Genomic DNA, 27,372 nt, shown 5'->3' with positions numbered 1-27,372 from the left:
TAACATCTATATTTTTATTCAGAAAAAGAAAATTTGGAAAATAATGTATAGAAGTATGTTTTTCTTGAAGCTTAAATTACGTGAAAAAAGTCAAAGTGACACTTATATTAGAACCGGGGGAATACATACTTCTACAAATTATTTATTATTTTTTCCCTTTTCAAATAACAATTCAATGTCTATATTTGTATTGAGAAAAAGGAAAATTTGAAAAATAATATGTAGAAGTATGTTTTCTTTACAACTCAGATTATGTGTCAAAAGTCAAACCGACTCTTATTAGGAGAAGAAGCTTATGAGATGGACCGGGTATTATTCAACATTTTCTCTTTAGAATATCACTCAATTTTTGTTAATTTTCAAAAATTAATAAACTTTAAATAAAAAAAATTAAAAGTGTCCACTTGTTTTATCTGAACTTTTCATTTATTAATTAAAAATATTAATAAATCTCACCGCTTTTCTTATTCTTCTTGCATTTTTCTATTATTTTATACATTCTTGTTACTCACATTGTTACGTAGGAAGATTTGTTTATGCATCAGGAGATCATCACAATGAAGCGACAAGGAACAATACAGTTGACAGAAACTAATGATCGCATCAGCAAATGATGGAACCGCATTAGTAAGCGGCTACTTGACAAGTATCGAGTATAATCAGTATCTGGAGATTGGGTTTGAGAAGGAAAGAAAGAAGATTGATACGATACAGCTTGATTATAGATATATACTTCTGATTGAGTAAATCAAGTGTTAGGCCTTGATTTGACTCAATAGACTTAAGCGGAATTCTATCTATTGATCAATCGAATGTCGAATAGGTTGATTTAACAACAAACAAGATTTAACTTAACTCAGATCTTATTAATCACAATAAGAACTGTTACAATACTCTCTCAAGAAAAACGTTCTTAAGAGCTGTTAGGTTACACAAATATTACTCGTGTTTGTGCTTCTTACTCCTATCTTTATAAGACCTAATAATCTGTGTTTATATAGTACACAGCTCCTACAATTACTAACTTAATTTACTGTACCAGAAGTATATACCTATAAATAAGCTACATCATATCAATCTTCTTTCTTTCCTTCTCAAACTTAATATCTAGATACTAATTATACTCGATACTGATCAAGTATCCGCTTACTGATGCTATTCTATCAGTTGCTGATGCGGTCACCAGTTTCTGTCAACTGCATTGTTCCTCGTCGATTCATTGTGATGATCTCTTGATGCATAAATGAATCTTACTACGTAACAATCTCCCCCAAATTATATTTTGTGAAATAAAGCATAAATTCACTAATTCATTGATGCCAAAACTTTCTTCAAAATTTTATGAAGTAAGTCATATTATCATGAGTTTGAATTCTTTGTACCTTGATATTCCAAGATTGACTTCTGCGTTTGTTCTCTGAAAGCTTGTTTATAGCTTCTGAATTCTTCTGCTTCCATTAGTAATTTCTTCTTCTGTACTTCTCTGAAAACTTTGTCTTCGGCTTCTTTCGTCTGTCCTTCGGAAAACTTTATTCTCTTCTGATTTGAATAACCACTTGCATTTACCAGTAGCTTCTTATGTTCATCAGATCATCTGCTTTTGAGTTGAATCTGTTTTCAACTTCACATTGACTTTTCTTCTGCGATAGCAGCAATACCACTTGAAATATAATATTTTGGCTGCTCTGAGACCAGATAATAACAAGATAACACTGTATTTCTAAGATTCTTTCATTTTTTAACTTCAAATAATTTTGATCAAAGTACTTCTCCCCCTTTTTGGCAATCAATAACCAGAGAGTGTTCAATCTATCAATAAGGATAAGAATCTTTATATGCAAAATTTATTAAAATCTTAAATCTCTCTATTCTTTTCAAGTGATCTCATCACCTCTCACAGTCATACCTAGTATTACTGTAAAGAGTAACATCTAACACTCATAAACAATCCTCACAATCACACAACTACCTCACCTTTTGCTAGTTCAGGAGACTGCTTCACACTTAAATCTTTTCACTAAATAATTTTCACACAACGCGCATGAAAAGGCTCAGTCTCTCTGCAAAATCAAAGAAATAATAGGTGGATAAAAAGATGTGTGTTCAGTCATATAAATAGGGGTTTCTTTGATAACAAAGATCTATTTATAATCATACTGAGAGTTTAATAATGTACCTTTGACGTAATAATTCAAGAAGATTATAATATCAACATTCTCTGAATTTCATTCATCAACTGTTGTTGTCTTGTTCATACATGTTCTGGCTTCTGACTCACTTTGAGAATCAGGTTCTTGTGTGCCTTTGGAGTTTTGTAATCAGCTTATGTTTCACTTTGAGAAACAGGTTCTTGTGTACTTCTCCAGTTTCAGCTTGATCTGCTACATCACATTGAGATGAAGGTACCTGTGGGATCTGAGGTACTTGTCGATCTGCTTTACTACTTTGAAGTAAAGGTTCTTGTGAGATTTCCTCAGCTGCAATATGTATGAATTGTCTTCACAGTGTTCACAACACTTTATAATTTAGCTTTCACGCTTCAATTTCTTCAAAGGTTGATCATCATCTTTCCTTTAAAGCTTCATTGAACATCGGTCGATTTATTAACTCAGAATTAGAAAATTGAAAGGCATATGTTTAGCCTATTTGTATTTAAAGAGGTACAACTCAACACAGATAAGAAAGCTCAGTAAATAGCAAGTCACCGGACACCGTACGAATAACATCAAATGAATTATCGGAATTTTATCTCAAAAGAATTCTAAGATGCTACCGCACACCACTGAAAGAAGTTCATTAATATGTTCAAGTCAAAGTGCACAAATAATCTTTTGTGGCACGTCAAGGAGTTTTTAAGATATAAAGTTTCTATACTTTATTTATTCAGAAGATTCAAATTTATGAAGAACTTACAGGACGAAGACTCGACGAACGAGCCACAGCTTAATTGTTTTAAATGAAGAATAATCTTTTATTCAGCTAGATACAGATGAACCAGACTGTACATTTGTGTGTCAGCTACTCAGATTAAGTATTCAACGTCAAACAAAGGTGGTCGTTCAATCGATTGACAATTCAAGACGATCATAGACGAACTCGGCTCCCAGATTGACGGAGTCACATTGGAACGATTCCCCGTTCCAAAACTTGCCGGGGATGGAACTCCTTCCCCGATGGCGGTTGAGGATATTGGGGACTCGCATCCTATTGACTCCCAAGACGGAGAGATTCCAACCGGGGATCCTATGGTCCAAGATCCCAATCACGATAAGAGGGTTCTCAGGAAGGAAGGAAAGGCCCAGGTCGAGGCCCAAGATGAGGAAGCCCGGGACGAGGAGGCCCAGGACGAGGAGGCCCAAGACGGGAAGAAGGACCAGGAAGATATCTTCGATGATGGCCTTCCTTAGATCAAGAATTTCTCAGCCCTGCGCGGCTTAATCTTTGTAATTACTTATTCGGATATTTATGCCAACCCTTCGGGGTTTAACTCTTTAACTTATTTATCTAAGTCATCTCTCGCTTTATATTTTAGTTTTATTTTTTCTTTTTGCATATCGTGCATCTTATCTTTTACTTAAGATTTTAAATCAATCTTTTAAAAGATAGATTAGTAAAATAAAACATGTAAGACCAAGTCTTGGAATAGTCCTCAGGATTTTTGAGTCAATATAGTATTTTCTGAGCTCTTTATCCAGAGTGATTCGTACTTAGGACTCCTAGCTTTAAACGTGCAAGTTCAAACTTAGAACTTGTTAACCTTTTCTAGAAGATAACATAAGTAATAACATACGTAAAAGTAACTTGGATAAGCAAGTTAGGTAATCCTCAGGACTTCAGTACTATAGTAAAAGAGATAACTATCTTCGAAAATCAACTACATGGCAGTGGTCAACATGACCTTATTTTGTGATAACTACTAACTTTTACTATAATAGAATAGATATCAAATATAATATATCTTTAAGTTGGTCACATGCCAACTCCTCGGAACTTCAATTCCTTCGAGGGTCTGAAGCTTGTATGAGCCATGGCCTGTAACAGTCTTAACTTGATAGAGGCCTTCCCAATTTGGAGCCATCTTGCCTTTGGAGCCCACCCTGGAAGCTTCAATCTTTTTAAGTACCAGATCTCCTTCTCGAAAGTATCGCTCTTTAACCCGTAGGTTGTAGTAGTATGAAGCTCGCTTTTGGTTTTCCACAATCTTAGCATGAGCTTCATCACGGATTTCATCAATCATATCAAGTGCAAGTTGCATACCTTCTTCATTGGCTTCTGGCTCATACTGCTGGACCCTGGAGGAAGTGTGAGTAATTTCAAGTGGCACCACTGCCTCGGCTCCATAAGCTAACTGAAAAGGGGTTGCTCCAGTAGAGACTTTACAAGTCGTTCGATACGCCCAAAGTATAGGGAGTAATTCGTCAGCCCACGACCCCTGGGCTTTCTCAACTCTCTTTTTTAGTCCATCGAGGATTATTCGGTTAGCTACCTCAGCTTGTCCATTTGCTTGAGGATGAGCGGCCGAGGTAAAGCGTAGTTCGATCAAGTAATCTTCATAATAACTTTTGAATTCAGCACTATTAAACTGAGTTCCGTTGTCTGTTACCATGACTCGAGGTATTCCATACCTACAAATAATGTTCTCCCACACAAATTGAGCAACTTGCTTGGTGGTTATCTTGGCCAGTGGTTTGGCCTCAATCCACTTGGTAAAGTAGTCAATTGCTACCAACAAGAATTTCTTTTGGGCACTAGCGAGTGGAAACGGTCCAAGGATATCCATCCCCACATGGCAAAAGGGATTGGAGTATTAATGGATGTCAACATCTCAGGCGGCTGTCGAACAATTGGTGCAAACCTTTGGCAGCGGTCACACTTTTTCATATAGTCTTGAGCATGCTTCATATCTGGCCAATAAAACCCAAGACGAGTGACCTTATGAGCCAATGCCCTTCCTCCAAGGTGTTGACCACATACACCCTCATGAACTTCTCTAAGGGCTTCTCGAGCCTCATCCGGCCTCAAAAATCTCAAGTAAGGGATAACAAACGACTTCCTGTATAGGATTCCCTCAATAAGTACATACTTAAGGGCCCTCACCTGTAATCTTCGTGCCTCATCGGCATTGGGCGATAGATGACCGTTTTCCAGATACAACTTGATCTCATCCATCCAGGTTGCCCGTGTATCGATGGGAGCAATTAACTTTGCATCGATGCTTGGTGTTCTCAAAACCTGATAATAAACGCTTCCTGAACATACTTCAGCATCATAGGATGCAAATTGTGACAAGGTATCAGCCTTAGTGTTCTCCTCCCTTGGCACATACTCTACTAGACATTCTTCAAATAGTTCCATTTGGGCCTTCACAATCCTTAGATACTTCAACATAGTTTCTTCACGGGCTTCAAACTCACCGTTCACTTGGAAAACTACAAGCTTCGAGTCACCACAGACTTTCAAGTTCTTTACCCTCAAGGTTCTAGCTAAGCCAAGTCCAGCTATCAATGCTTCATACTCAACTTCGTTATTAGTGGTCGGGAAGTCCAGCTTAATAGCATATTCCACAGTAAAGCCATCAGGGCTTTGGAGCACAAGTCCTGCACCACTACCTTTTGTTTTTGAAGGCCCGTCAAAAAATAGTAGCCAATATTCCTTAGGTTTCTCTTCCTTAGTAGGTTCCTCTACCTTGTCCTCCTGCCCCCCGACTTCCTGGTTGCTAATAGTACATTCAACGAGGAAGTCAGCTAAAGCTTGAGCCTTAATCACCGTTCGGGGTTTGTATCAAATATCAAACTCCCCGAGTTCAATTGCCCACTCAATTAACCTTCCACTAGCTTTCGGGCTATGTATAACATTACGAAGAGGTTGGTCTGTCAAGAATTCTATTTTATGAGACTGAAAATAAGGTCTTAACTTTCTCGAGGCTGTAATTATGACCAAAGCAAACTTTTCGATCACTGAGTAATTGAGCTCCGCTCTATGTAGAACCTTACCCACATAGTATACTGGTTTCTGAATTTTTAACTCTTCTCGAACCAGTACAGCACTCAATGCTTGCTTGGATACGGCTAAGTACACATATAAGATCTCACATTCTATGGGTTTTGATAGGAGATGCGGCTCTGCCATATACTTCTTCAACTCATCAAAGGCCACCTGGCTTTCACTAGTCCATTCGAAGTTCTTAACCTTCTTTAATGCTCTGAAGAAGGGTAAGCACTTATCCCCTGACTTAGACACAAACCTTTCCAAGGCTGCAATCCTTCCTGTCAATTTCTGCACGTCCCTTACATTTTTGGGTGGTTCCATATCTAGGATAGCTTTTATCTTATCGGGGTTGGCCTCAATACCACGCTTGGAGACCATTAGACCCAGGAACTTCCCGGAGCCAACCCCAAAGGCACACTTGGCTAGGTTTCACATCATCTTATGTGTCCTCAGGACTTCAAAAGCCTCTTTCAAATGTTCAAGGTGATCCGCTTTATTCAAGCTTTTCACCAACATGTCATCTACATATACTTCCATAGTCTTCCCTATCAGGTGCTTGAACATCTTATTTGCCAAACATTGATACGTGGTTCCCGCATTCTTAAGTCCAAACGCCATAACCAAATAACAGCTAACACCAAAGTCAGTAATGAATGATACCTTGGGTACATCGTCCTTGTCCATCCGGATCTAATTATATCCACTGAAGCCATCCATAAAGCTTAGCATCTCATGACCAGCAGTGGCGTCTATTAGCGTGTCAATTCTTGGAAGAGGGAAACAATCCTTTGGGCAAGCATCATTCAGGTCAGTGAAATCCACACAAATCCTCCACTTTCCATTAGTTTTCTTGACCATGACAGGTTTGGCTAACCAATTTGGGAATTGAATCTCCTCAATAAATCCCGCTTCTAACAACTTATCAACCTCCTGTTTGATGGCTTCCTGCCTTTCAGGGGCGAAGTTCCTTTTCTTTTGCTTAATTGGTTTCCTCTCAGGGTTTACATTCAACTTATGGGTCATAAACAAGGGATCGATACTTGGCATATCGGCTACTGTCCAAGCAAAAACATCACGGTTGTTCCTCAAGAATTTCACTAGCTCTTGCTTCAACTCTTCCTGGAGTAATGCTCCGACATATGTGACTTTCAGGCTCCTCAGTATACAATGAGATGGGAACCAAGCCCTCGGCAGGTTTGCCTCTTCTATCTTCTTCTTCTCGGACATCAAGGTCCTCTATGGGTAGTACTTGCCCCCCAGCTCCTCCGGATTTCAGTGCTCCAACATAACAGCTTCGAGCCATTTTCTGATCTCCTATTTCCTCTCCAACTCTATTTCTGGTCGGAAATTTGATCTTCAAGTGATAAGTGGACCGGATTGCTTTAAAAGCGTGTATTCCGGTCCTCCCAAGGATGGCATTATAGGTTACTGAGGCTTTCACAACCAAGAAGTTCAACATACATGTGGTCTGTCTAGGCTCGGTACCCATGGTTACCGGGAGTTGGATCATGCCCTCGATCTTTGTTTCCGCATTATTGAAACTGTATATAGGCATATCTGACGGTGTCAGTTGAGAATCAGAATACCCCATCTTCTCATATGCATTGTAGAACAGGATATCCACCGAGGCTCCACTATCAACGAGTACCCTCTTTACAGACGAGTTTCCAATCACTGGTGTAATTACTAAAGGATCATCATAGGGGAATATTACCTTCTCAAGATCAACATTATCGAACGCCATAGCATAATCAATTTTAGCCCACTTCGGGGGTTCTCCAACTATACTCATTACTTCTCTTGCATAAGCCTTCCTTGAATTGCTGGAAGTGCCTACAGCTGTAGGTCCTCCGGAGATCACGTTAATCACAGGCCCTCGAGGCTGGGTTCTTTTGTCATCGTTGTCTCTTCCACGATTGTCATTGTCCCGATGATTCTTGTCTCCATCCTTGGTAAATTTGGACAACTTTCCTCTTCGGATCAAGAACTCAATTTCATCCTTCAACTGCCGGCAATCATCGGTCCAATGCCCGGTGTCTTTATGGAACCGACAATATAAATCCTTGTTTCGTTTCTGCGGGTCGGTTCTTATAGGCTTTGGCCATCTAACACTTTCATCTTTCTCAATCTCCATCAGGATTTGACTCCTTGGGGCATTAAGCCTAGCATATTCGATGAACCTCGGTCCTAACTTCTTTTTGGCAGGCGACTTTTCGCTGTCATCTTTCTTGGAATACTTGTTCTCAGCGTTGTACTCGGCGTCACTTCCGTGCTTTTTAAAGTTGGTATTCGGACCCTGATTATTCTGGGATTTTCTCAAGCTTTCCTCCGCTTTAATATACTTCCCAGCACTCTCTTGTAAATCATTCATATTATCAGGGGCCCTCTTGGCTAAAGATCGACGGAAGTTGTCATCGGTAGTGCCCTACTGGAGTGCAATCATGGCTACCTTCTGATCTAGGTCTGGGACCTTCAAGGCTTCTTTGGTAAACTGATTCATATACTCTCGGAGTGATTCGTTCTTTCCTTGGTGCAAATTCATCAACGAGGCGGAGCTTTTAGCGTGTGTTTTGCTTCCAACAAATTGCCCTGTGAAGGCCCTGCTCAAGTCAGCAAAACAAGAGATAGAATTTCGGGGTAAGCGACTATACCAGTGTTGAGCCATCCCGCTCAAAGTCTGAGGAAAAGCGCGGCACTTGATTGCTTCCGTGACCGGTTGGAGTAATAAAGCGTTCATAAAGGTCCGGACGTGGTTGGCGGGATCACCTGTCCCATCATAGGCTTTAATGGTTGGGAGCTTGAATTTTCTGGAGATTCTTGCACCCATAATTTCTTGGGTGAAAGTCGGAACGGGGTTATCGGGATCGCCTGCTGGTAATAAGTGGATCTGATTCATGCTGGATTGACGAGGGTTTTCATCCCTTGGTTCTGGGGGCGGTAATCTTGCCTGGTCTCTTTTCAATCGTGCAATTTCCTCTTCATAGTCGCGGATTCGATCCTCATAATTTTGGTTTGTTGCCCCTCGGGGCTCATTATTCTCTTGCCTATGGCGGCGTCAGCGGCTTCGAGTATGATCAGTATCCCTTCTCCTTCGAGGGGGGTATCATGTTCTTGCTCCGAGTCAGAGTAGTCGTAGTCAGTTACGTGTACATAATCATTATCCGTGCCTCCACGAGTGGTTGTTGTGACAGTTGAGTAGTGTGTGCCGGCGTCGGTAATGGTTGCAATCACTCGAGTTATTGGGGGCAGCGTGCCAAAAACCAGAGGAGCGTTGGTTTGAGCAGTGGTAGTCCCGAGTGGGATGGAGGCGGTAATGGGGACCATTCCGGTCGGGATTCCGGTGGTCGTTTGGCTGAGTGGAACATGTACTTCGGAGCGTAATCTGGATGAGTTCGTCATGGTTGTCGTCTTTTTCCCACAGACGGCGCCAAATGTTATGGAATAGAAAACGAGGTGTGAGCGATTCGTGCTTTGGACTGGTCTCGATACAAGATGCCTACGTATCTTCTGCTTGGAGAAGAATCAAGTCCAAAACGTAGTTCTAGTTTGGAGGGGTAGAGCCCTTTATATAGGCGCTTCGGAGTCAGAAGTCGGGTGGAAGTATGACTCCACGAACCAGATTTCTTATCGAAGTATGCTTCGGAGCAATAGATAAGACAAAACTCTTATCTTCGAGTGCTAATGCTCATCTAGAACTCTCGGACGTTTATCTACGAGAGTCAGTCGTATCGTAGGACTTAACTTCGTAGTTGGACCTTCGTATGGGCCTCAAGCCCACCAGAGCCTACCTCACGATCCATATATACCTGGTTCGGACCGTTAAAGTAGGATTTCACATGGTCAAACCAGTTGCTCGGGCCTTTATTGGATTGGGCCGTAATACTTAATTAATCCAATCTCTATCATTTACTTATTCTAATAACTCACATTATTTGATTAGTTTATATGTCTTTCAGAATATCGGCGCATAATTTTTAGTTATATTAGTTCATTTATAAATGGTACTCTCCTTTTTTTTTGATGTAAAATTAATAATCATTTTAATAACCACGGTAATTTTTTAAAAATGACATAGATATTATTAACAAAAAATTATTTTAGTTTTAGATATAAATAATTTTCATAATGAGGATATTCACATAAGTAAAAAAGTGTGTAAAAGTATGATCGTTACTACTTGTAATTCTATTACTATTCAATTTAATAATAAAAATCGGTATGTGTGGACAAAAAAAAATTACCAAACACTCTTTACTCACTTCATTGGGCTTGTTTACCCTCAAACAAATGGGCCCTAAAAAATAAAAATCAAACTATATAAAATTTCTCTTCCAACTTATTCACTTCGCTGGGCTCGTTTACCCATAAACAAATGGGCCTAAATAAAAATCAAACCATATAAATCCCTCTTTCTGCTGTATAAGTTGTCTAGTTTCTCCGCTTATACATATGGCTTTTATCAGAGGTTGCGCCGCACCCATTGTTGATGAGTCTCTGGACAGCAAGTTGTCAGAAGATTCAAATGATAAAGAACTAGAAGATCGGAAAGGTGATATCTATAGATCTATATTCTATATACATCTCTATAAATTTTTTAAAATTTTGTTGTTGCTTTTAAAATTTTTTTGGGTGAATCTTTTTTTTTATTGTCCTGGAAGGCCTAAATCGCTATTATGTTTACGATTTTCTTATCAAAATTTATAATTAATTTTTTTAGCAAAGTCGAAATCACAATATTTTTCGGTATATTTATGGTTGTATCTACGCGGAAAATGTAATTGTAATATGATCGTTAAGTTCCATTTTTGGTTTGAAATTAATTCAACATAAATGACAGTTTTTTGATTTTTTATTTTAATTTTTTTTATGATGAGTATTGAATTGATAAATTTCTTTTTGTTGACATTATTTTAGATTTTTGGCATTGGGTTTTTACCCATTGCATCAAATGGAGGCCGATTCCATCAAAGGAAAATTACGAGGATATAAATGAACACATACCGGAGTAACTATGAAATATTGTGTGTTGTGTTATTTTTGTAAGTATAATTTAGTCTTAGTAATCTTTTTCCTAAAAAATCAATTTAATATATTGCTAATCAATAATAAAGCTTAGTATCGTTACCAACTATATATTGATATAGTTGCTTGCATGATATGATTGGTTTCTGTAGTCATATATACCCTCCCTTTTGTAAATTTGAAATTTTGTGTGCAGTATTATTTTGCAAAAGTAATTAATTTAATAGTTGTACACCTTCATAAATGGATAGTCAATTATTTAATAAGTTTGATTTCATAAATTTTCTTATTAGTCCCAATTATAGTAGATACCATGTATTTTAAGGACAAATACCCTTTGATTGTAACTAGATCACATTTCATGTAATCTTGCTCCACTTTATTTTTTTATTTGTGGATTGTGACCGATGTTTTCTATTTGTGTTCGCTAGGGTGGCTAGTAAGCGGGAGGGACGATGACGAGGATTTAGAAAAGAAAGAGGAAATTAAAATTTTACTAATGGTAAAATCTTGAATCTACATATTGTCATTTTCTACATACATAAAATCTTGGAAATTAACTTTTCTCCAATGATCAGCTCACAATTTTATTGTGGCACATATTGAATTTTCTCTCTAAAATTCCCACATCAAATATATCTAATAACTTCAAATAAATTTATAATGGATATTTTTAGCATAACTCACATATCATATTCTTTTGTGTTCAGGTAACATCTATAAATGAAGTACTTGAAGCAAATAATGAAGGAAATGCTCCAAAAAGGATTGAGAATAGATGTCCACAAACAAATATTTTAAGGTGTTGTTATTTTACTTTTATATAATTAAATTATTCTATGTTAATTGATTATTAAATTTATGTTAAGGGTTAATATGCTTATGTCCTTAGAAATTTGTTGGCTTATACACATTGTTAGGTAGAGAACTTGAAAAATCATATAAAGAGAACTTTTTTATTATACTTTTTTAATGGCTTTAGGGAGTATTAAAAGAAAGAGGAATCATCTCTTTATATGAACTTCATCGCCGTGAATGCCCCATCTCCTGCATTTTCATTTTACTCTATGTATTGAAGGGAGATCATAAAAACTTCCTGAACATCTGTGTTCCAGATGTTCAGGAAGTGTTAAGAGAAATTTCACGTTGACCTCTTTCTTGTCGTAGTATTTCCCATTCAGATTTCTGATAAAAACTTCTGAAATCCCTTCTTCGGGATTGGAACCAAACTGTTCATACTGAGCCATCAGTATCTCTTTCTTGTTTTCCCTGACCTCTTCTGAGCCTTCATTTATAATCTCTAGTGTATCCCAGAATTGCTTTGCGTTCGTACAATTTACAACAGCATTGTACATGATCGGATCTAGAGATTCAACCAAAATCAGTTGAAGAGCGTCATCGAAGTTCATTTGTTCACTCTCTTCATCTGTGTACTTAGAGAGTTCTTTCGGAACAGTTTTATGAGGGATTAACACACCATCCTCTCTTCGTGTGCTAATATTAGTTTCATCAGAGTAGAAACACATTTGTTCAGAATCCCGATATATTTTCTGTTGGCGGTGCGGAGGAACAACAACATATGCCTCTTCCATATGCCAAAGTGTTCCTTGCTGAATGGTGGGATTTTGATGCTACTGATCTTTTGTGTACTCATGTTTAAGGATTTGAAGTGAATAGTGTTTGGATGAGATTTGGCTTTTTGAAAGAAAAATATTTTAATCAAAATTAATTTTTGGAATAAAATTAATTCGAATAAAAAATATTTGGACGTTACAGAGTGTGTATAGGATCTAATACGGTAAAATGGTATCAACCGCTCTGATGCCAATTGTTAGGTCCTGAAACGATTGTAGAAGAGGGGTTGAATACAATCGTCACTAAAAATCACGGCGGAATAATCTGATTTGAATATAACTTGTTAATCATATTTTAATTAATTAATATAACAATGTTTTAAGTCGTTATATAATTTATACGGTTCAGTTTTAATGTCCACTAAAGTTCGTAGAATAAATTCAACAGGATGTATTCTAACTTAGTGATTAAAACAACCGAGAGATCAAAGCACAGAAAACTGTGGATATAACGAATAGCAAGTTACTAACAACTTGAAAGTTTTTACAATGCTTGAACACATACAAATGAAGAAATGAAGCCATATTTATAGGCAAGCACTTAGAAATAGGTATGACATTTATAGGAATGACTTTCTAGCTTAGGTATGACATTACAATGAAATGTATGACATTATAAGACAAAGTCATGCTGAAAAGAGAAAAGGAATGACATTATTTGAGAATGTCATTCTGCCAAACTCGGTATGACATTATTACCTTGGCCTTCAAGCTTGATTCGGCATGACTTAATCAACAAAAGTCATTCGGTAGCAGCCGGTATGACTTTTTAAGTCATATAAGCACAAGTCATAGAGACATAAGGAAAAGCCTAATTAGCAGACACGGTATGACTTTTTAAGTCATGCCATGGAAAGCCTGAAGGTGAGAAACGGTATGACATTCCATAATGTCATACATCATCACACGGTATGACATTTTATGTCATGCTGAGAAAGTTTGTTTCAATGACACGGTATGACATTCTTTGGGAATGTCATGCCAAGTCAAATAATCAATAAAACAATTGATTTTAATTGAATAAATATTCAATAATTACCCACTTAATTATATTAATTATATAAATTCATAAATTAAATTAATTCGAAGGTGAATCAATTTAATAAATAAATTATACAACTAATTTAATTATTTTGATAAGTGAAATAATTAAAAAAATACTTATAAAATTATTTTCCTTCAGCATAAGGGACTTCTGACTTTGTTAAACGTTGTAGTTCTTTGTCTTGATTGAACGGCCACTTATAGTTGATGCAGAACACTTAATCTGAGTAGCTGACACGCAAATGTATTGTCTGGTTCATCTGTATCTAGCTGAGTCAAATATTCTTTATCAAATAAACATTTGAGACGTGGCTTGTTCGTCGAGTCTTTGTCTTCGTAGTTCTTCTTCATAAGTAGAAATAGTATGGAATCTTCTGAATAGATAAAGTATTAAAACTTTATACCTTCTGGACTTCTGGACGTGCTACAGAAGATTATTTGTACACTAAGGCTTGAACATATTAATGAACTTCTTTCAGTGGTGTGCAGCAGCATCTTGAAATTCTTCAGACATATAATTTCAAAAAATCACTTGACTTTCTTCGTACGGATTCCTTCAACAGTACTTGCTATTTACCTTGCTTTCCTATCAAAGTTGAGTTGGTACCTCTTTAATTACGTACAAATAGGTTAAACATGTGCCTTTCAATAATTATATTTAATATAATATATTTTTTATATTTAATATAATATATATATTATATTTAATATTATTATTTTATCATAGACTAAACTATAACTTTACAACTATTAGACAATACACTACACCAATTCTGACCAATTACGATGGATATCTTACGACGGAAAAGGCGGAGCGCAAAACTTACAACGGAAAACCACTATATATTCGTCATATGTTCTCGTCAATACTAACGACGTACCAACCTTTCGTCGTATGATTCGCTATAATTCAAGCGCGACCTAATAGAATATAATAAATCTTTTCCCGCGAAAAAAACCATCGTAAGTTAACATACCTACTTGGTTAAAGACAAAAAAAAATGAAAATAAAATGGTTTTCATTTCCGTCGTAATTATGTCGTCGTAAGTTAATATATTTACCTAATTAAAGACAAAAAATAAATAAAAATAAAATGATTTTCTTTTCAGTCGTAATTACGCCGTCATAAGTTCATATCATTATATAAATATATCTGTTTAAAAAAGGAAAATAAATGAGAATTATAAGTTTTAATTTTTCGTTGTAATTTAACCGTCGTAAGTTAATATATCTACCTAATTAAAGATAAAAAATAAATGAAAATAAAATGATTTTCTTTTCCGTTGTAATTATGTCGTCGTAAGTTCATATAATTACATAATTATATCTATTTTAAAATAAGGAAAATAAATTTGAATTATAAGTTTTAATTTTCCGTCGAAATTTAACCGTCGTAAGTTAACATATCTACCTAATTAAATACAAAACATAAATGAAAATAAAATGGATTTCGTTGGATATATGTTGAACCCCACAGGGATTTCCCGCCGCGCACCGCATATATCTAATATAAAAAAAATAATTATATTTAATATAATATATTTATTATATTTAATATAATATATATTATACTTAATATTATTATTTTATCATAGACTAAACTATAACCTTACAACTATTAGACAATATATCAAGTTGTACTACACTTATGTATACATGTTTTTAATATACATGTATCATATATTTTTATTAAATTCTGAGAAAAAAATTACTAATTTTTTAAGTAATTATTTAAAATGTAATATTATATATAGCAGCGGGCGGAATTATATTAAATCTCGGGTGGGCTGGCATGGGGATTAAAAATATATGCCCGCAGGGAATGGGGAGGGGACCAGGCGGGAAAAATATATATGGGGTGGGGCTAGGAAATGAAGTGTCCACCCCGAACCCGCCCCATTTTTAACCCTACTGACAACCACCCTTCTCCTTCCCTCTTTAGAGTGTTTACTCCACATTGTCTCACTTGATTTACTTTTCCTGACACATGGTAAGCTCCAAGTGTTAAAAAAAATAGCTCAAACAACGTAACATATTACTTTTTGACTATTAAGCTCTTATCATAATTTCTATTATGTTCTTTCATAAATTGAAGTATTTATCAATTATTATGATATTATTCTGTGACCATTGATTTTTCCACCTTAATTAACTGAGAAAGAGGAAATGTTTCGACCACTAGTAAAGCTGACGATGCTAAGGAGGATGAAAAATAAATAGTAGATGAATCAATTAATGTTTATCTTTATTTGACCACCTTTATTATCATGCAATTAAAAGAATACAATAAGAAGAATTTTAATAAAATAGATGATTTTTATCTTCAATAAAAAAGGTAACTAGTTTCACTTTTTTATGATGCTTTAATTTATATAACATCATTTTTTTTTATAACTTACAAGTTTTCTTACATGAAATTTTTCCAACTACGTTTTCCTTTTCAAGAAAAAAGTAAAAATATAGATGGACTTCGTAACCATAACTCAAAAAAGATTATACATGTAAAATAAATATTTGAAAAAAACTTGCACACTGAATATTACCACCTAAATAATTATATATTTTTTTTATTCAACAAAAAATATGGTAACTAGAATAGACCTTATCCACCTAAATTTTGAGTGATATATTTTTTCAAAGTAACAACACCTTTCTTACCCTTATCACAAACCAAGTACAATTGTGGAATGCACTGCTTTCAGTAAATTATCTTCATATATGAAAATTTATCTAAGTTTTGCAACATGAGGCCATAAAGCTGTTGTACTAACATACTTGACTATTAACATACTTGACTATTAACAGATGATATAAACTAGTTTTAAACCATGCTTAGGTTCCTCTCGATCCCTTGGTGTTGCTAGAAATTCATATATATGTAACCACGTACCATCCCCTTCATCTTGCTAGAAGCTCCATATATGTGTAATCACGGTTGTACAATTGTCTACTTGGTTGCTTCAATCTCCTGGCCACTCCTTCCACCTCCTAATATGAATGTTCAAGCATGTACCTTTGAACTTTAAACATGGACCAAAATCTCTTGCCTAATGATAAGATATCCAAAACCTATAATCCTTAGAAGCCGCTCCCACCCAAGAGGGGCTTGAGAAATGACAGCCCTTTCAATTTTCTATAACCAGCTGCCATCTAGCCGAATATGAGGGTCAACATCGCATGCTACAGACTACACCATTCCCCTTCTTGTAGCCCGCTGAAGTATGTCCTGCAAACCTAAACTCAGTTATAAAAATTAAAAGTAAACCATCTGAAGCATCATAAAATGTAGGTGAAATCAGGCACAACCTCTCCTTTAACACAATAAGTCAACTTGGTGCCATCTTGGAGCGGACGCACAAACAAAATAACCGATACAAATCATTGTTCCTGACTCAACAAAAAATAAACCGGTAATAGAAACATAACGCTAATATAGATGAAATATGCAATGTAATAAAGGTCAAAGAAAAAGGATACACTCAAATACTCAATATCATACCTTTTTTTAGCGCACTCTACAGTGTTTCTTTGTCTAACTAAAAGTAAGACAATTTGCAAAAGGTGAAGCCATCAAATTTCATTATTTCTGTGGAGAGATTAGAGTAGTGAAATAATAGAAGAACACCCTTGTTATATGAAAGATAGCCACAGCATTCGAGAGCAAAACCCTAGTTTCATCGGCAGCAGTTCTCTCACACAAAAGCCTCCATCTAATATTAAGATCTCCAAGATCTCCAAAACTCTGTGAACCTTTCTCCTCGTGCTTTTTCTTAATCATGTCCATCAGAGGATCGGACAATTCTGTGTCACCTACAGCTACCCTGTTTTCCAAAGCAGAGTAAATGTTGCTGCACTAAATGTTGCTGCACTCTGTGCAGCAAAACCATTTACCCGTTGGCAACTCCCGCAAAAAGGTGAAAATTTACCCAGCAACTCAAAAGCTCGAATAACATAAGTTTGAAATTGAAAACTGGAAGTAGACAGAAACGTCTTAATACCTTCAAGTCAAAAATGTTGTGATCCTTAAAACATCCAACATGATGATCTTTTTCGCACTACAAAAGGCATATTACATCAATTTGTGTAATCATTTAACACTTGAAAGCAACAGCAATAACAAAAATGCCAAAAGTACGCTGCAAACCTGATCACAAATGATCACTGTTCCCTCACCAAATCCACCGCTGCTAAAATCATGGCCTCTGCAAGAAATAATAAATTAGCAAATAAAGCAATGAATACAATTACTCAATAAAATCATGGCCTCTGTGATGAACACGTGTTTAGCTATTATTAGTTTAGGGGGTATTCCCTAAAATAAGATGCAAGTTAAAGAAATGAACACAATTACTCAATAAAAAGTTTTAAGGAGTATAAAAAAAGACAAAAAAAATGGCTAAAGCATAGGCAATTCCTTTTCCCAACAGCATCCGCATATGAACTACACCATCAAATTCAGAGAATGATATTAAAAATAATCTATTGAACTAGCAAGGCTATAGTAGTAATTTTAAAAACAACAAATGTACAATAGAAACAAGACCCAAATAACAAACACTTTGAAAAAGCTAATATTGATGAAAATTTGGAATGTAACGAGGTTCAAAGGAAAAAAGGGGAAACACCTAAATACTCAATACCATGCATTTTCTTGGTGCACTCTAAGATACTCAATACCTAATTGGATTTTACATGCTGAGTTGTACTCATGCAAATAGTTATCTTGAGAAAATCGTATGTTCTTATAAATTGATGGCAATAGAGATGAAAATTTTAACTACAACAAATATAGTTCTGAAGAAACACGAGCTTTATAAGGCTGAAATAAAGTGCCGACCTGGGGTGGCTAAAACGAGAGCCCTTCATTTCTACATCATATAGATGCTGAAATTTTATGAAAGACTTCATTGCCATCATACAAACATAATATAGATACATATCCACTCAAAATTTCTCCAACCTCATACATTTAAACTATATAAATTTAAAATCTAAAAATGTAAATGCTTTTAAATATGCAATGCCAAAAATGAAATACATACGCGTAAGTATATACACATTTACAATATGACACTGAAGCAAATAAACAATTAATATAGCAAATTTCACATATTGAAATCTAGTTTAGCCATATAATGGGTCGCTGAATGATGCTCACACGTGGCATGTAGACACAGCTACCTAGACTTAGAGGATGTTTGGCAACACTGAAATTTCTCTTGGTCCACTTGAATTTGTCTTTGGGGGAACGTGTGACATTAATTTATCCTTATAATTTTAGGCTTAAACTAAGTTCTAGCCCAAAATTAATATACATCCGAATAATTCTTCTAGCCATCCTCAATCATGAATATCTTCCATTACTTGCTCAATATCATATTATCACTCGCATTCACATTGACTCATTAAGATTTTGACTAGACAATTATTAACTAGCCTAGGAGTAAAAGCCAGACTTTTTAGGCGGGTCTTTAGTGTGTCTTATATCATAGATGTCCTTAACAAAATGCTTCTCAATTCAGCTACTACTCGTTTAGACATCTCAACAAATCCTGATTCAAGAATTGTAATACAGTAACTCTAGACTCTGTTATGAAATTATTTCTCTTTCGGCATTAATTTTGTAAAATTACTTAAACACAGACATCCAACTTGCAGCAAAAAAAATTACTTTAAACTTAAATATCGTTTAAGTTATTTATATTGTGTGGACACTATGAAGACGTTAACTAAGGAAAATTTGAAACACGTATAATGGTGAATGTTGAATAGCTCCAAGTGCTCAATAGCTCCACAGAAGGAAACATGGATGCTTGTTATCTCACAACAGGTACTACTCTATACTATACTAAAGCTACAGAGTCAATACCAGTAGAATACCCACAGAGCTAAGTTAAGACATCACAACCAGATTTAGTCAGAAAATTTTTAACTTAAGGCCTCCAGGTAAATAACAATTACAAACTTCAACAAAATTCTTGTTTCAGAATTTACATTCCAATTTTTTCAAATTCAACCAAAACCCACATGACCCCAAGTTGAGTTTTTGACTTTCTTCATGAGACCAACCCAAAGCAACTATCCATTAGCAGTACAGATATAACGGTAGCTACAAGAAAAACAATATCATAATAACTAAGTTTTCTTTTCGCTGTAAAGTTAGTGCTAATGGAAACCATTTTACAGTTTACATACGGTTGTCGTTTAGCACCCATACAGCATGATGTGCGATCGAAGTAATGAAAAAATCCATAGGATGACGGCAGAGAAAATTATATCAAAAAATAGCATGAATATATGCAATAATACACAGTCACTAGAGGAAAAAAGAAAAGACAAACTCCAATGGCTACACTTAATAGAGATGATACACTCGGGAATAAATACCTTCTTTTTTCGAATGAGCTTGCAGCCTTCGGTCACCTTTGTATGAATGTTTCCCACCCTCCTACAGTCACAAAATAGAGAACTACAAGTTGTAATAGAGCACATATCTCCAGTTATCAAATATAGGAACTTACAACCAAAGACCACAAAATATTCCATATATATTATGATATATGCAACGTAGAAATGAGGCTATAAGAAATAAGAAAATCTCCAGCCAATACCAATAAAGAGAAATGCCGAAAATTGTAAAGAAAAAGTGACCGGTGCAAATCATTGTCGCTGACTCAGCAAAAAATAAATTGATAAGACTACAATAGAAACACAATATTTTCCATGTAATTAAGGTAAAAAAAAAAAAGATGCACCCAATATTAATCAATTTGTATTGAAATTTGCATAGGAGGCTTTGCATCGGTGCTTGATACTTCAAATTTGCATCTCCTTTAGTACTACTCATTACACTTAATATACACTCTCACCCAACTATCTATAGTAATACTTTATGAGTTGCCAGAATCAGCCATAGGCCTATATTTCTGCCACCGAATAGGCCTCATCACAATAATGACGTTTAATCACTATTTATATTCAAGTTTTTTTTATCTCTTATATTAGCTGGTAGTGGTATTTTGGGTTTGACACCACCAACCATCAAATAACACTGGAAAATGATGGTTTCTGGCTTTAAGGTTTTCGCCTTATCCATAGATAATATTTTTCCCCCCTTCCTTCACAAAGCTATAATGGGTAACCCCATCGCATGTAAGCAAGTAATGAAAAAACATATAATCAAACATATATTAAAAAAAATCTTATTTATATGGTTTTTCAAGTTCTTTACCCAATAATGTGTATAAGACAACAAATTTTTAAGGACATAAACATATTATCTCTCAACATAAATTCAATAATCAATTGACATGAAATAATTTCATTATATAAAAGTAATATAACATTACTTTACCATGTATGTGGTGCACATTTGATTCTCAATCCTTCTTGGAGCATTTTCTTCATTATTTCCTTCAAGTATTTCATTAATAAATGTTAGTTAAATATGAAAGAATATGGAATGTAATTTATGCTAAAAAAATCTATAATAAATTAAAATTAACATATTAGATATATTTGATTTGGGAATTTTTGAGAGAAAATTTAATGTGTGCCACAATAAAGTTGTGATCTCATCTTTCCAGAAATGCTTCCAAGATTATGTTTTGTGTAGTAATATGACAATATGCATTCAAGATTTTACCACTAGTAAAATTTTCATTTCCTCTTTCATTTCAAAATCATCATCTTTCCTCCCACTGGCTAGCCACCCTAGCAAACACAAATAGAAAAGATCAGTCACCAGCCACAAAAAATGAAACCTAAAGTACATGAAATGCAGCTAGTTACAACAAAGGAAAATATAGTATTTGTCCATAAGAACCTCAATAAATCCATAGGCTTGGATAACTTTGTTAATAATAAAGATTATCAACTAATAACTGAGGCAAAAGAATACATAGTATCTACAATAACTTGGACTCACAAGAAGATATATGATATCATACTCTCAGATATTGTAAATAGTTGTAATTCCATTCATCAAGGTCTATTGGATTTATTAAATTATCGATCATCTATTTTTGAAAGTGTACAACTACTAAATTAATAATACTTATCACTACAAATCTCATGCTCTTAATAAGTTTATGAGCTGCAAAAACAACAGGCAATTAATACCAATCACATCACCTAAGCAACTATATATATATAGTTAGTGATTCAATCTGAATTTGTAAAATATAAAATCTGATTTTTTAGGAAGAATGACTAAGATTAAATTATACATACAAAAGTGACACAACACAAAAGATTTCATATGATTGGCCTCCATTAAATACACTAGAACAACCCCGGTGCCAAAAATTTGAAATAATGTGGGCACATGGAAAATTATTAATTCAATACTCATCATAAAATAAATTACAATAAAAAAACCCAAAAAGTATTGTCATTTATATTGAATGATTTTCAAATCAAAAAGGAAATGGAATTTAAGAATCCCATCACAATTACATTTACAGTGTAGATACAAACATAGATATACAAAAAAATCGTATCAGCTTTGTTGAAAAAAAAATTAAAAGTTTGTAAAATCAACGTAATAGAACCCAAACATAATAGTAACACTAGATCTAGGTCTTCTAACAGCAAACAAATGACTCACAAAAAAAATTAAAAGCAAATGATAACATTTAAAATAATTTTATAAAGATGTATATAGATATCACGTTTCTACTCACCTGGTTCTTTATCATCACCACTCTCCTATATCCTTGTCTTGAGTCTCGTGAACAGTGGAAGCACCGCAACCTTTGATGAAAATCATGTGTATAACCCTAGATACATTGGGATTATAATGTGAAAGACTGATTTATATAGAGTTTAATTTTGCTTTCTTAGGCCCATTTGTCCAAGGGCCAACGGCTTATAGAAGTGTTTTGTTGGTCCAAATTATAATTCAGATTTAGTGTAAGACCACGAGATTTAATAAACATAAATTATAATATTAAAATTTTTAGGATTATATAAACTAAAGTATTAGGTTAGAATTTTTATGAAACACACTGAACTTACATAATATTTAATCATTTTCTTAGCAATTAATTAAACTTTATGTGAACATTCATCAATTTAGATAATTAAAAATTCATGACAGTTTAAAATTTTATGATATCAGAGATATTATAAGATTTTTAAAAAATATGTCCGCAATAGTCATTTTTCTTAAATTCAAAATGTGTAATTTGAAAATAAATAATAAATTTGAGTAGCACATCAATATTGATTGAAATAAAGTATTTATATGTATTATAATATAATATATATATATATATATATATATATATATATATATAGCGCATATTTTTTAAAAATCTTATAATATCTCTCATATCATAAAATTCTAAACTGTCATGAATTTTTAATAATCTAAAATGATGAATGTTCACATAAAGTTTAATTAATTGCTAAGAAAATGATTAAATATTATGTAATTTCAGTGTGTTTCATAAAAATTCTAACCCAATACTTTAGTTTATATAATCCTAAAAATTTTAATATTATAATTTATGTTTATTAAATCTCGTGGTCTTACACTAAATTCGAATTATAATTTGGACCAACAAAACACCTCTATGGGCCGTTGGCCCTTCCACAAATGGGCCTAAGAAAGCAAAATTAAACTCTATATAAATCAGTCTTTCACATTATAATCCCAATGTATCCAGGGTTATACCCATGATTTTCATTAAAGGTTCCGGTGCTTCCACTGTTCACGAGACTCAAGACAAGGATATAGGAGAGTCTGGTGATGATAAAGAACCAGGTGAGTGGAAATGTGATATCTATATACATCTTTATAAAATTCTTTCAAATTTTATCATTTGCTTTTAATTTTTTTTTTGAGTCATTTGTTTGCTGTTAGAAGACCTAGATCTAGTGTTACTATAATGTTTGGGTTCTATTATGTTGATTCCAAACTTTTAATTATTTTTTTCAACAAAGCTGATAAAAATTTTTTGTATATCTATGTTTGTATCTACACTGTAAATGTAATTGTGATGGGATTCTTAAATTCCATTTCCTTTTTTATTTGAAAACCATTCAATATAAATGACAATAGTTATTGGGTTTTTTATTATAATTTATTTTATGATGAGTATTGAATTAATAATTTTCCATCTGCCGACATTATTTTAAATTTTTGGCACGGGGGTTTGTTCTACATGTAGTAAATGGAGGCCGATCATATGAAATCTTTTGTGTTGTGTTACTTTTGTATGTATAATTTAATCTCATTCTTCCTTAAAAAAAAATCAGATTTTATATTTTACAAATTCAGATTGAAGCACTAACTATATATAGTTGCTTAGGTGATGTGATTGGTATTAATTGCCTGTTGTTTTTGCAGCTCCTAAACTTATTAAGAGCATCAGACTTTCTAGTGATAAGTATTATTAATTTAGTAGTTGTACACTTTCAAAAATAGATGATCGATAATTCAATAAATTCGATTTCATAGACCTTGATGAATGGATACACAATTATTTACAATATGTGAGTATGATTTCATATATCTTCTTGTGAGTCCCGGTTATTGTAGATACTGTGTATTCTTTTGCCTCAATTATTAGTTGATAATCTTTATTATTAAAAAAGTTATCCAAGCCTATAGATTTATTGAGGTTCTTATGGACAAATACTATTTTTTTCCTTTGTTGTAACTAGCTGCATTTCATGTACTTTAGCTTTCATTTTTTGTGGCTGGTGACTGATATTTTCTATTTGTATTTGCTAGGGTGGCCAGCCAGTGGGAGGAAAGATGATGATTTTGAAATGAAAGAGGAAATGAAAATTTTACTAGTGGTAAAATCTTGAATGCATATTGTCATATTATTACACAAAACATAATCTTGGAAGCATTTCTCCAAAGATCAGCTCACAACTTTATTGTGGCACACATTATATTTTCTCTCAAAAATTCCCAAATCAAATATATCTAATATGTTAATTTCAATTTATAATAGATTTTTTTTAGCATAAATCAGATTCCATACTCTTTCATATTCAACTAACATTTATTAATGAAATACTTGAAGCAAATAATGAAGAAAATGCTCCAAGAAGGATTAAGAATCAAATGTGCACCACATACATGGTAAGGTAATATTATATTACTTTTATATAATGAAATTATTTCATGTTAATTGTTTATTGAATTTATGTTGAGAGTTAATATGTTTATGTCCTTAAAAATTTGTTGGCTTATACACATTATTGGGTAAAGAACTTGAAAAACCATATAAGGAAGATTTTTTTCTAATATATATTTGATTATATGTTTTTTTCATTACTTGCTTACATGCGATGGGGTTACGCATTATAGCTTTGTGAAGGAAGGAGAAAAAAATTATCTATGGATAAGGCGAAAACCTTAAAGCCAGAAATGGTCATTTTAAGGTGTTACTTGATGGTTGGTGGTGTCAAACCCAAATACCACTAGTAGCTAATATAAGAGATAAAAAAAAACTTGAATATAAATAGTCATTAAACCTCGTTATTGTGATGAGGCCTATTCGCTCGCAGAAATATAGACCTATGGCTGATTCTGACAATTCATAAAGTATTGGTATAGATAATTGGGTGAGAGTGTATATTAAGTGGAATAAGTAGTACTAAGGGAGATGCAAATTTGAAGTATCAAGCACCGATGCAAAGCCTCCTATGCAAATTTCAATACAAATTTATTTATATTGAGATGCAAATTGATTTACATGGCAAATATTGTGTTTCTATTGTAGCCTTATCAATTAATTTTTTGCCGAGTCAGCGACAATGATTTGCACAAGTCACTTTTTCTTTACAATTTTCCGTATTTCTCTTTATTGGTATTGGCGGTAGATTTTCTTATTTCTTATAGCCTCATTTCTACTTTGCATATATCATAATATGGAATATTTTGTGGTCTTTGGTTCGAAGTTCCTATATTTGACAACTGGAGATATGTGCTCTATCACAACTTGTAGTTCTCTATTTTGTGACTGTAGGAGGGTGGGAAACATTCATACAAAGGTGACTGAAGGGTGCAAGCTCATTCGAAAAGAGAAGGTATTTATTCCCGAGTGTATCATCTCTATTAAGTGGAGCCATTGGAGTTTGTCTTTTCTTTTTTGTTCTAGTGAATGTATATTATTGCATATATTCTTGCTATTTTTTGATATAATTTTCTCTGCAGTCATCCTATGGATGTTTTCACTACTTCGATCGCAGATCATGCTGTATGGGTGCTAAATGACAACCGTATGTAAACTGTAAAATGGTTTCCATTAGCACTTACTTTTACAGCAAAAAGAAAACTTAGTTATTATGATATTGTTTTTCTTGCAGCTACCGTTATATCTGTACTGCTAATGGATAAGTGCTTTGGGTTGGTCTTATGAGGAAAGTCAAAAACTCAACTTGGGGTCAGGTGGGTTTCTGTTGAATTTGAAAAAATTGGATTGTAAATTCTGAAACCAGAATTTAGTTGAAGTTTGTAATTGTTATTTACCTGGAGGCTTTAAGTTAAAAATTTTCTGACTAAATCTGGTTGTGATGTCTTAACTTAGATCTGTGGGTATTCTACTAGTATTGACTCTGTAGCTTTAGTATAGTATAGTATAATAGTAGTACCTATTGTGAGATAACAAGCATGTATGTTTCCTTCTATGGAGCTATTCAGCACTTGGAGCTATTCAACATTCACCTTTATACGTGTTTCAAATTTTCCCTAGTTAACGTCTTCATAGTGTCCACACAATATAAATAACTTAAACGATATTTAAGTTTAAAGTAATTTTTTTTGCTGCAAGTTGGATGTCTGTGTTTACGTAATTTTACAAAATCAATGCTGAAAGAGAAATAATTACATAACAGAGTCTAGAGTTATTGTATTACAATTCTTGAATCAGGATTTGTTGAGATGTCTAAACGAGTAGTAGCTGAATTGAGAAGCATTCTGTTGAGGACATCTATGATATAAGACAAACTAAAGACCCGCCTAAAAAGTCTGGCTTTTACTCCTAGGCTAGTTAATAATTGTTTAGTCAAAATCTTAATGAGTCAATGTGAATGCGAGTGATAATCTGATATTGAGCACGTAATGGAAAATATTCGTGATTGAGGATGGCTAGAAAAATAATTCGGATGTATATTAATTTTGGCCTAGAACTTAGTTTAAGCCTAAAATCATAAGGATAAATTAATGTTACATGTTACCCCAAAGACAACTTCAAGTGGACCAAGAGAAATTTCAGTGTTGCCAAACATCCTCTAAGTCTAGGTAGCTCTGTATACATGCCACGTGTGAGCATCATTCAGCGACCCATTATATGGCTAAACTAGATTTCAATATGTTCAATTTGCTATATTAATTGTTTATTTGCTTCAGTGTCATATTGTAAATGTGTATATACTTACGCGTATGTATTTCATTTTTGGCATTGCATATTTAAAAGCATTTACATTTTTAGATTTTAAATTTATATAGTTTAAATGTATGAGGGTGGAGAAATTTTGAGTTGATATGTATCTATATTATGTTTGTAGGATGGCAACGAAGTCTTTCTTAAAATTTCAGCATCCATATGATGTAGAAATGAAGGGCACTCGTTTTAGTCACCCCAGCGGTTCAGTCTCCATCTTATAGGTATTTTCTCTCCCCAAAATATTGGCACCTTATTTCAGCCTTATAAAGCTCGT

At 34.1% G+C, this 27,372-nt stretch overlaps 2 protein-coding genes across 2 annotated transcripts; both read right to left on the bottom strand.

Moving 5' to 3' along the window:
- Positions 1-3,943: 3,943 nt before the first annotated feature.
- Positions 3,944-6,366, bottom strand: LOC135152711 (uncharacterized). Its single transcript, XM_064093785.1, has 3 exons — positions 5,825-6,366; positions 4,727-5,716; positions 3,944-4,625 (listed from the first exon to the last, which is right to left on the bottom strand). The coding sequence occupies exons 1-3, from the start codon at positions 6,364-6,366 to the stop codon at positions 3,944-3,946; spliced, it is 2,214 nt and encodes a 737-aa protein (XP_063949855.1).
- Positions 6,367-7,060: 694 nt separating this feature from the next.
- LOC108221222 (uncharacterized) lies at positions 7,061-8,359 on the bottom strand. The gene has a single exon (XM_064093784.1). It carries the CDS (start codon positions 8,357-8,359, stop codon positions 7,061-7,063), a length of 1,299 nt encoding a protein of 432 aa, XP_063949854.1.
- Positions 8,360-27,372: the final 19,013 nt, after the last annotated feature.

This window comes from Daucus carota, chromosome 5 (genome assembly GCF_001625215.2).
Source record: "Daucus carota subsp. sativus chromosome 5, DH1 v3.0, whole genome shotgun sequence".
Taxonomy (NCBI): Eukaryota; Viridiplantae; Streptophyta; class Magnoliopsida; order Apiales; family Apiaceae; genus Daucus; species Daucus carota.
The sequence above is the reverse complement of the archived record's forward strand: the minus strand, read 5'-3'. Positions and strand labels throughout refer to the sequence as shown.

Bases quoted from the DNA above. Each gene is read 5' to 3' on its own strand.
- LOC108221222 (XM_064093784.1), bottom strand. From the start codon at position 8,359: ATGAATGATTTACAAGAGAGTGCTGGGAAGTATATTAAAGCGGAGGAA.
- LOC135152711 (XM_064093785.1), bottom strand. From the start codon at position 6,366: ATGGTCTCCAAGCGTGGTATTGAGGCCAACCCCGATAAGATAAAAGCT. The intron at 5,717-5,824 runs GTTAATTGAGTG...ATGTACTATTAG, and splicing joins AGCCCGAAAGCTAGTGGAAG to CAACCAGGAAGTCGGGGGGC. The intron at 4,626-4,726 runs GTAGCAATTGAC...CATTATTTGTAG, and splicing joins CCCAAAAGAAATTCTTGTTG to GTATGGAATACCTCGAGTCA.